Genomic DNA, 10,231 nt, shown 5'->3' with positions numbered 1-10,231 from the left:
GTCTGAAAGTAACTAACTACACTATAGCATACATTGTGTTTAGTTAATGTAAAATCTTTTAAAATTGCCCATTGGTATGAGCAACTGTTTATGGGGAGTACTGCAAGCTGACCTTTCAAGTCTATCTTAAACTAGACTCAATTCTGAACAGTCCCAAACCGTAAACCAAGTTAGTATTAAGCCTCTAAGATTCTCATGTCCTGTTTACCTATTAAAAGTACAAGCAGCAGCATCTATTTTATGAAAGTGCTACACTTATGCTGACATACTCTTCTAAAGCCACTCTATCTTTAGTTCAAGGAAGTTAAATCATTATGCCAGAAAAATACAGATGAACATCTCTTTACAGTTTCCCATCATGTTATGCTTTTTGGTGCACAGTGGTGTATCCTATTATTCTTATATATTTTAAGAACCTTGGCCTTATTTTCAAACTATTGTGTTAGCATTTCTGAAGTTGTTCTGTTAACTAAACCCAAAACACAATTGTATGTAGGACATTGAAATTTGTCTTTTAAATGTTAGAGTCCTAGATTCCCTCCCAACACAAAACCGCACCCTTCCCTGAAATTCAGAGGTGAATTTAAGAATCACACCGCAGATACCCACCCTATTTTTTTGTAATCCTTCCTCCTACCCTCCCAGCTTAAATGTATGAATTTTGCAAGCTGAAGCATATGCATAAAATGAGCATGTGTACCCTTCACCCCTACTCAGCATATAGTGCCACAGAGGAGAGGGTGACTGAATGGAATGGGACACTGCTAGATTCACCATCTAAGCCGCAGGCTGCATGTTGTGCTCTAACCTCCCTGGACTACGCCAACAAGGTCTACCTGGGACAGTTGGAGCACAACATTCAGTCAGTAGCTTGAGCAGTGAATCCAGCTTCCCAAACCCCACTAATCACCACTGCAGAGTCCACAGGGGAGAGAACTATGGCCAAGAGCAAGGACCAGGACCATCACTGGCCAAGGTAACTCAGAGCTGTAGAAAGCAAAGAAGGGCAAATTTCCTATTGTCATTTCTCCCAGGGTAGGGGTTGCAATGCTCCTTGGCCAAATCAGGAGAAGGAAAGAGAGGATCCAGCTCCTGTAGCATGCATTACAAGCATTCAAGATGCTACTGTACACCCCACCCCATGTGTATTTGGCTTTGCACCTTTGGTCCAAGCAAATGCTCTAATTCCTGCTTTTTTTTTTTTTAAATAATTATCCCTAAAAGTCTCAAAGCAAGGTTGACATTTCTGTAATTAGAGTATCCCATGGATAAAGACCAATGAATATATGTAAAGTGGGTGTAATTTGCAGCAAACAACTAAGCAGGAGTGTAAAATGTAGCTGCCTTTTTACTTTCAACTACTGGCTAGGTGGTATGTGGAAGCATTCACTGCTGCTGCCTATCCTGGACTACTGTGACCAAATTGGTAAAATGGGGTAGCTAGTTGTTGAATGTTGTGTTTGGACAACTTAAAAAATAAAAATAAACTAGGAAGTTTAATACCTTGTTTCCTTAAGAGCAAGAAAAGTAATTGCAAATAAAAATCAAAGTCACAACCACCTAAAGTAACCTACATTAAAAATAAATGACATTTTATTACACAGATCAGGAAAACTTAAAAATCATAGTTCTGACTCACCAATTAAAGAGACTTCCACTAACTTAAAACAAAAGCTTTTATGGATTCCATTACAAGATCTGAGAAGGTATTAGAATCAACCGAACATACAATGATCTCCTCAGTTCCAGCCATATCATCACATAGAACTTTTAATATCTAAGGAAGTTACCATTTCTTAAAATACAGGAAACATCCTAACTCACTCATTTTAGGCAAGCCTCAAATCTATGTATTTTAATAGGAGTTAATCTACTACTCAAACTAAAGTCTGGATGTAAAATTAGTCCACACTATTTATCAACAGCCTCTGAAAGAATTAGAATTGAAATGCAAGTTTCAATAATGAGAAACCACACATTTAAATAAAAAGTCTTAATTTCAAACCTACCAGCCACTAGCTTGTAACTGCTGTAGCCAAACATCTCATGGTATAGCAAAAACAGAATTGGGGTAAATGTAGGTAAGATTAAATAGGCTGCATTTAGAAAACTGACACAGCAAGTATTCCACTAGAGATCAAAGAAGAAATGAGATGCCAGTATATTTCTTAAGTTTTTAATCCTCTTGAACAGTGCACCATCACAATTTGAAGCTTACTTCTTTAACTATATAAAATGAACTATTTCTGCACTGGCTTGTCTATAAACGTCTATACTGGTTCACATTCCTTATCTGTATGACTACTTGCCCCATCAGGCTAAAATGTGTAATCACTGCACCAAAAATAATTCAATGAGTTGCCTTAACATAGATCAATTTCTGACAAAGTTAGACAATATATAGTAAATACAAAAAGTAGCTAATATTCATCCTACTTCTCCCAACAGCATATGTTCACAATTACCAAGTTTGGCAAAGAGATACCTTTAACGTAGTTTGAGATTTAATAGTTTTCTTTTATATTATTTCTTTTTTACATTAACCATCTTAGTGCTGTATATGGACATACATTCAAGGTGAATTTCTCAAACTTGCTTGCAACCTGCAAAAGGCGCCAATATACCACTTATGCCTTTAAATGCAAGAGAATTGCATGGACCTTTGGATGTACACTCTTCATCGTATCATTAACATGATGGGATGACATACAAGATTAGTATGACTAAGGAAAATAAAGTTGGTTCTCTCTAGTTCAGGTATCCTTTTGTCTGACTGATTGTTACAAGTAAAGTTAAGTTAGAATATTAAATTAGTCAAACTTCGTGCTAAAGCAAAAAACAAGAGTTTTTATTTAGTTTGCCAGGTATTCGTTTAATGACAAAATTATAAAAGACCAAAAACATTGTATTCTGAGACTGCCTTTTTTTTTTTTTTAAATGGTCTGTTTTTATAGTTACAATTACTGCATAAGACAATGCCTTCTTGTACTGCAAAACCAAAATACACGCATGAGTTTGTGTCTGAAGTTTCTAAATTTAAAAAGTGTGCCTGAATTTTCAGTGTATTTAATTAGGATGTTACCCAATAACTCCTCACTTTTGTTTGAAGGTATAACGAAATACATCATCATCTAGGCCTGTTTTTAAAGGAGCTGTTTTTCTGATAATTCTTCCAATGTAATTGCTCCTTTAGAATTCAATAAATTCACAAAATAGCTGAATTAAGAACAGTATCACCAATGAATGGACTACTGGGAAGAGACTAATTTACCAAATGTACAGAAGTATAAGTTTTACCATAAGCAATTATGCATATCAAAAGATGACACCTGCAATTAATTTTTAAAAGGTACAAAACGGAGGAAAACCTGAATTACAGAAAAGAAAGTCATTTATTTAATGAAAAACTAGAAGTTAATAAAAATTAGCAAATACACAAAAATATACACAAACAGCAGCAATACTATGTAGTGACTTAAGGGGGAAAAGCAGCGGCAAGAGACCGGACTGCTCAACATGGCTTGTCAGTCAAAGGAAAAAAAACAAACAAACAAAAAACACAACAGTATCCTTTTCAACAGTACAATCAATCTACAAACAAGTTTTTAGAACTATTTTACAACGTTTCCTGTAGAATCAATTCTTAATACAAAAGATGCCCATTTTGGGTGTATATATATTTTCAGTGGTTTACTGTTGACTTATTTTAAATATATTAGTGTTACTACATGCAACTGCTTCCTGTAATTTAACAGCCTTTCCTTTTATTTACCTTCATATACATCTAGCCTCCCTCTACCAAATAGTTTGTGTCTGGCAGTCAAAGATGGTTACCCTAGTTTCTGCGAAATTAAATGCAACTGTTTTAAACACTGGCCTGAAAATGTTTGCTTGCCATTTCAACACATTGAAATAGTTACATTGATGCCTAAATTGCCATTTTCTGCAAAGAGCTGTGCAATGCTGGTGTCAAAGACTAGACAGTCACTATTCATAATGGCTGTTGCAATTCCCTCATGAATAGATCGAGGAGTTGCTTCCCAAGTCAATCGCCGCCTATGACCATTAAGCTCAAGTCGATAAGCAAAATTTTCTGCTTGCTTGCGTGTTCCTATCAGCTGTACAATAGCAAAGAACTGCTGGTGACCATCATATTTTTCCTGTTTCTCCAAGACTAACATGAAATGAAAGCCAAAACAAGATTGCATCATAACCCAGTCAACAGCACCAGGAAGATTAATGTCTGTAGCAAGGAAAACTATATCTTCTCCCTGTAGTGTTGTTATTGACTTATGCTGATGCATCAAATGTGGCATAACAGCATCCAGCGAACCTTGCCATTTACATGAAGCACCAGGACATGGACATGAATAAGGCCTAAACTCACACAGCTCTTCATGGTCTGCTTTTTCTGTGTGTGGCAAAGTTATCTCACATCCAGAAGAGGCGTATTTACATGGGAACAGTACAGAATTGGCAACTTTTTCCATAGCCAAGTTACGAATGGAACCCAGTGGGCCTCGGCAAGTTGGACAGCATGTAAGCTTGGGGCGACAGTTGCTACAAACAAGATGGCCACTCTGACACTGAAGAATAGGTGGCAGCACATAGTCAAAACACACAGGACACTCAAAAAGACTTGCCAAGTCATTGTTGGAAGCTGTAGTGCCAGTCAGAGCAGGCACCCTCTGTGATGGTGTACACTTTGAAGTACCTGTAGGTAGTGCTGTAGCAGTCTGACGGCTCATTTCTGTAATGAAGGAAAAACAGAGTTAGTATACAAGAGAATGTGTCAGTACACCTGTATCTCCATAACTGAGTTTTTTCCCTGTAATTGTTGATTTTAATTTTTATTTGAGGAAAAAAAATTAGACATACCATTTAATACATTGTATATTTCACAAACAATTTCCACAGGGAGCAAAAACAAACGTGATACTCATTAAATGTGAAGAGTGTGGCTCTAGTGTATGTGAGCAAAGCTGGAAAGGACGTAAAATACTTGCATGCTGGCCAACTTTACAAAGTTGAGATCAAGGAACACAGAAATTCTGTTAAATTTTCTAATTTAAGATTGAGAAAGGATGTCTGTTTGCTTGAAGAGAGAGAAAAAAGGAAGTAAAAGCACTCCTGAACAATAGGTATTTGGTGTGTATATTGGATATATAGAACAAGTGACTAGATCAAACCCTAGATCACACGAAAATAAAGGGTTCTAACCATAAGCATTCTTCTATAATAACCATCCTACTAATGACAGTAAAGCTATATTTTCAAAGTCCTCAGATTTAGCCAATATGAACTATGTGAAAAGCAACGTCTCAAAGAAAACCTTGCTCTTCAAACTTTCTGCCATTTACTCTGCTTACTGGACATGTGTAGAAAAATCCTGATGTTGAGGTGAGTATGCAGGTGGAAGTGAGGCACTGGCTGGAAAATGAGCCAAAGGCCAGACAATTTAGCTCTTTAGATTTTGTTTTTTCCTCCTCCCCTTGATGCTAAAGGTGAAAGGAGACCCTACTTTCTCAGAGAAAACAATATTCTTTTCAAAAAAGGGTCTTAACCCCCTTCATCTTTTTTTTCCCCTCCTTTCCCCGCTGTTTAGAATTTTCTGGTCTTTAGGGCAGGTTGTTTCAGTAGGCTGAGGTGGAATGTCATTGAGAAGGTGAAGAGGTTCTTTTGCTGTATTTGCCAAACTAAGTATTATTAGTAAGAAAAAATATCCAACAAACTAAAGTCTATTTTACTACACTTTTTCAGTTCAGAAAATACAACCCTAGTGGATAGACATTTGGGAAGACAAACTATTTTAATTTTTCTTGGGAAAAGCTATATTCAGCAGATGTGTCAATAAAAGATACACTTCCCTACATATACAGAAGAGACTGTTTAGCTAGGAAAGCAAGAACTCCTTTAATCTGTGAGACAGATTTACTATTTTAATGTTTATCAAACCAGAAAAAAAAAATGTTTAATTCATTTGACTCTGACATTTAAATTTTTTCTTTGGGGTTACCACACACATTTTAGTTGTAAGTTTTTCTTCAGTTTTTTTAGCTATTCAGTTGTTTCTAGCAGTTCTCTTCAGAGACCTGAAACACCTTTGTGAGGATGACAAAACAACGCATATCGAAGAATCAACAGATGCAACTCTAAATTATAAAATACATGCATACCTATGGAAGTAGCCAATAGTGTCTGTGAAAAAACTAGCCTTGCGCTAGTCTCCTGTGCCTCCAGAAGGGAAGGAGAAAAGAATCCTAAAACTGCCATCTAACCATTGGGCATGACTCCACACTAAACTTTCAACTACTTGAAGTGCCTCCCCTTCCAGTGTACCTATTTAGAGCCCAAAGACTTTACTATGCCAGATTAGGCTGCTAATGTGTTGAAGTATAGGACTGTCTGCAATCCATGTTTGGTTCCCCAGTGACAGTAGATAGGCTGAGCCAAACTAGATTCTACCATTATGGTCTTAAATTGATTCCTGTGGCTACCTGGCAGCAATACTTGCATGTCTGGACTGCTGCTTTCTTGTTACGAGGCACTCCTATTTGAAGCAGAGGCAAGGGGGGAAAGGAACTGCAGGGAGAGAGAAGATCTCTGTCACAATCCAGTCTAGTCCTGCAAGACCTTCTCTCTCTAAACAGACACTAGTTGTAAGGGATCCAACTGCCAAATCCTTTGGGATGCTAAGCTCCAAGGGTTTGGGTAATGCCTAATCACTATTCCTGGCTTTGGGACACCCAAGAACACTCCTCAGATGCAGACCCCATGTCTGACACTTTTCTTGAATGCAGCCACCCAAACCCTGAAACGAGAGCCCTAGCCCTCCTGATCTCCCACTCTCTTCTCAGTTGCTTATTAGATCCATTCCATCTAGAGTCCATCAGGCTGGGTGCACTCTGGTGTGTCTAGTTATACCCTTCAGGGACCAACACACAATGTTTGGAAAGGAACTTCTTAATACACACACACACTTTTTAAAAAACAGAAGAGTTATAGATCTACAGAAAAACCAACAAAGGTCTATCCTCCTCACTAGTCCTAAGAATCTTTTGAGTCACGGTCTGTCCAAGTTCAGGCTTGGTGGAGATGTCCTTGTCTTAAGACCAGGGCCTCTTGCTGCTGCTGTTGGTTGTCCCCATGTCCACACAACCCCTTCTCATATACCCAGTCTTGGTCATGAGCCCCAGTGTAGGGCCCCATGCAGAGTTCATGCACAGAACACCACTGTTTCTTAGGGGTGGGCAGGGGATAAAAGAAAGTCCATAAATCATTAGGAGCAGTCTAGATTATGCTTCCTTTGTTAGATCTACAAAAGGCGTTAAAACACCTCCAAACAGGCTAGCATGTATGAGGTCAAACTGGTTCTCAGCACAGGACACAAAGTTGATACATAACAGGGGCTCCATCCCACCCTGCAGGTTACAATTAGAGGTTTCAGAGTAACAGCCGTGTTAGTCTGTATTTGCAAAAAGAAAAGGAGGACTTGTGGCACCTTAGAGACTAACCAATTTATTTGAGCATGGACAGTGGGGTGGGAAGAGGTATTTTTTCATATTCTCTGTGTATATATAAAGTCTGATACAGTTTCCACGGCATGCATCCGATGAAGTGAGCTGTAGCTCACGAAAGCTCATGCTCAAATAAATTGGTTAGTCTCTAAGGTGCCACAAGTACTCCTTTTCTTGTTACAATTAGAGTTCATCATATCAAATGGCATTGATAAGTTTTCACAGGCAGATTCCCCATCACACACTCTCCACCCATGGTTTTAATCACCATCTCAGAACAAGACGACATCCATCAGAACAAATATGGCCTTTCAAATAGCTAACTGCCCTTCATAGAGCCAGCTAGAGTAACAGGCTGATTAGGGATTGGTCCATGTACACAGACTATTGCCCCATGTCCCAGCTGGAGGAGCCAAAACCCATCCAAAGCCCCTTCTGTTGTCCACCTCATCACCATGGAAAAAGCAGGAAACAGTAGTAATACAAAATAATGGAGAAAGGAGAAGTTCAAGTTTATTTTCATAAGCTTACTCTCTAAAGCCTACATTTTTGGTCATACCTACATTTTATGCTAACCTGCTACATTTTTTCCACCAAAAGCAAGCAAACAGACAGATAACTGGAAAACCGTCAAAAGTTATGTAGAGAAAGTTGAAAAAATTGTTTAAAAGCTTCTTTTGCAGTTACAGAAACTGTAATACAACTACCAGGATAGCAAACTGATGTCAGGTGAAAATATATGCAACACCTGCTATTTTGGGTGCTATCCCATACCTAAGATCCCACACCAGTCCTTTCTCACTGTGGGGGTGGGAAGCTGGTCTCTAAGCAACACTGAGAAACTAAGGTACTTAGCGAGTCAGCACCAAAAATATTATTGCATGTGGTTTAACATAAAAATGTATCTTAAAATATTTTACCAGGTTTAAATAATAGCAGAAAGAAACTGAAGTACATAAAAAGGGGAGGGGGGGAATATACTTCTAAGATCTTTAAATTCTGCATCAAGAAAAAATGTTCCATCATTGAACCAAAAGTTGAACCAGTGTATCAACCTGCTGGAAAAACAAACCTAAGTTATTCCCAAAACTGCAGAGCAGGGAAATTATTTTGTTTTCAATGCCTGAATCTACTGGAGACTCTCAAATCCCAGATAGCAGGCTTAACATGGTGCACCTCGTAAGTTGTAACACAGAAGGTTTAAAAAATACCTTTTCTCTTGCTGGTTTTACTTCCTGGCAAACATGATGTAAACAGGACTCCCCCCTTCCACGAATACAGAAAGCTCAAGGCAGATTTCCCCGTCATGAGGAGTGAAACAGCTCATTACGTTTCCCCATAGAAACAAAAACAACTCATAACAGAGGCCCCTCCTGGTAACATGAGGCTTGAGGACAGACAGACCTGGAACGATACCAGAGGGGGGCTACTTTCATGCGAGAGAATCACGCAAACGGAGCACTAAAATCTCCAGCGCAGTAGGCAGAAATCTAGCCAACTCCCCCACGTGAAGTTTCTTTAATAATCCACAGGGGGTTCTGAGGGAGAAGGAAACAGCTCTGTCCGATCTGTTCCAGTTAGGACCTGTCACACACAAAAGACTCTTCAGAAAGTCTCCCTAAAATGGTTTCCCAAACTCTTCCGGCTGCTGCCTAGCAAAGGAAGCTCTGCTTCAGGCGCCTTCCTTTCCCTCGGCTGCAGAGCTACGGAGCGCCCATGAGAAGGATCTGGCTACGGACACGCTGCCACCAGCTCTGCGTAGCTCCAGCCAGGCCGAGGAGAGGGGGCTGCAAAGCCAGAGTAACAGGCAGAAGGGTGAACTCCTGAGTCCTGTGCGTTGTCTCCTGTGGAAAAGCCATTTGCTGCCGAAAGGTTGGTAGTGTCTCTGCTCTGTTCGAGCTCCTCCTAGCACCAGCCCGGGCGCACGGAAAAAGGAGGCGGCGGAGAAAGCAGACTGCAGCTCCTGCGTGCTGCCTTCCCTCCCCCCCAGCCCAGGAAGCCACCCAGGCATATCAACCTCATGTGATCAACCAAGCTCGCTGTGCAGTCAGCAAAACACAAACATTCAGAAACGCCGGGGAAGAATGAGTGGGTCCCCTACCTATAATGCGCTGGAAACTCCGGTCGTAGCTAATTTTAGAAGCTACGTCAACTGCCCAATATAAAATAAATTGCTGGATTTTAAGCGAGTAAGCTGTTTCCAACAGCTGACAACTTCATTTCTTGTTTTTCCTGTATGTGAATATTACTACTGAGAGTAGCTAACAAGCTTATACAGAACTACAGTCTCAATTTTGCATGCCTATGTGTAACAATTACATTCTAATCTATAAATCCACTTTTAAAAATTGACTAAAAATTTAAAGCATGTAAAACAAGACACCAGTGAGACATGCTAGTAAATCTTGTGCCACACAAGCCAGTAAACATTAGTTTTACTGTTTTGCTTCTGACACTTGGGTGGTAATGATTTGTTCTGTTAAAACTTCCTACATAAAGGCAAAAAGAACAGGAGTACTTGAGGCACCTTAGAGACTAATAAATTTATTTGAGCATAAGCTTTCGTGAGCTACAGCTCACTTCATCGGATGCATGCAGTGGAAAATACAGTGGGGAGATTTATATACACAGAGAACATGAAACAGTAGGTGTTACCATACACACTCTAAGGAGAGTGACCAGGTAAGGTGAGCTATTACCAGCAAGGGGTGGGG

The 10,231-nt window shown here is 39.4% G+C and overlaps 1 protein-coding gene across 6 annotated transcripts in view; it reads right to left on the bottom strand.

Annotated features, from left to right (window-relative positions):
- Window positions 1-3,373: 3,373 nt before the first annotated feature.
- The window catches only part of SIAH1 (siah E3 ubiquitin protein ligase 1), a 106,087-nt gene continuing 99,229 nt past the window's right edge, over window positions 3,374-10,231 (bottom strand). For 5 of the 6 annotated variants that reach the window (XM_084644293.1, XM_084644295.1, XM_084644292.1 and 2 more), the window contains one exon: window positions 3,374-4,750. In XM_084644293.1, coding sequence (XP_084500419.1) covers window positions 3,900-4,750 — 851 coding nt within the window. In that variant the 3' untranslated portion in view covers window positions 3,374-3,899. Of the gene's footprint in view, window positions 4,751-8,728; window positions 9,470-10,231 lie in introns of those variants that run through there. The other variant, XM_084644291.1, reaches the window with a different exon arrangement.

The sequence above is a fragment of the Lepidochelys olivacea genome (genome assembly GCF_965140295.1).
Source record: "Lepidochelys olivacea isolate rLepOli2 genome assembly, chromosome: 12".
Classification (NCBI taxonomy): domain Eukaryota; kingdom Metazoa; phylum Chordata; order Testudines; family Cheloniidae; genus Lepidochelys; species Lepidochelys olivacea.
The sequence above is the reverse complement of the archived record's forward strand: the minus strand, read 5'-3'. Positions and strand labels throughout refer to the sequence as shown.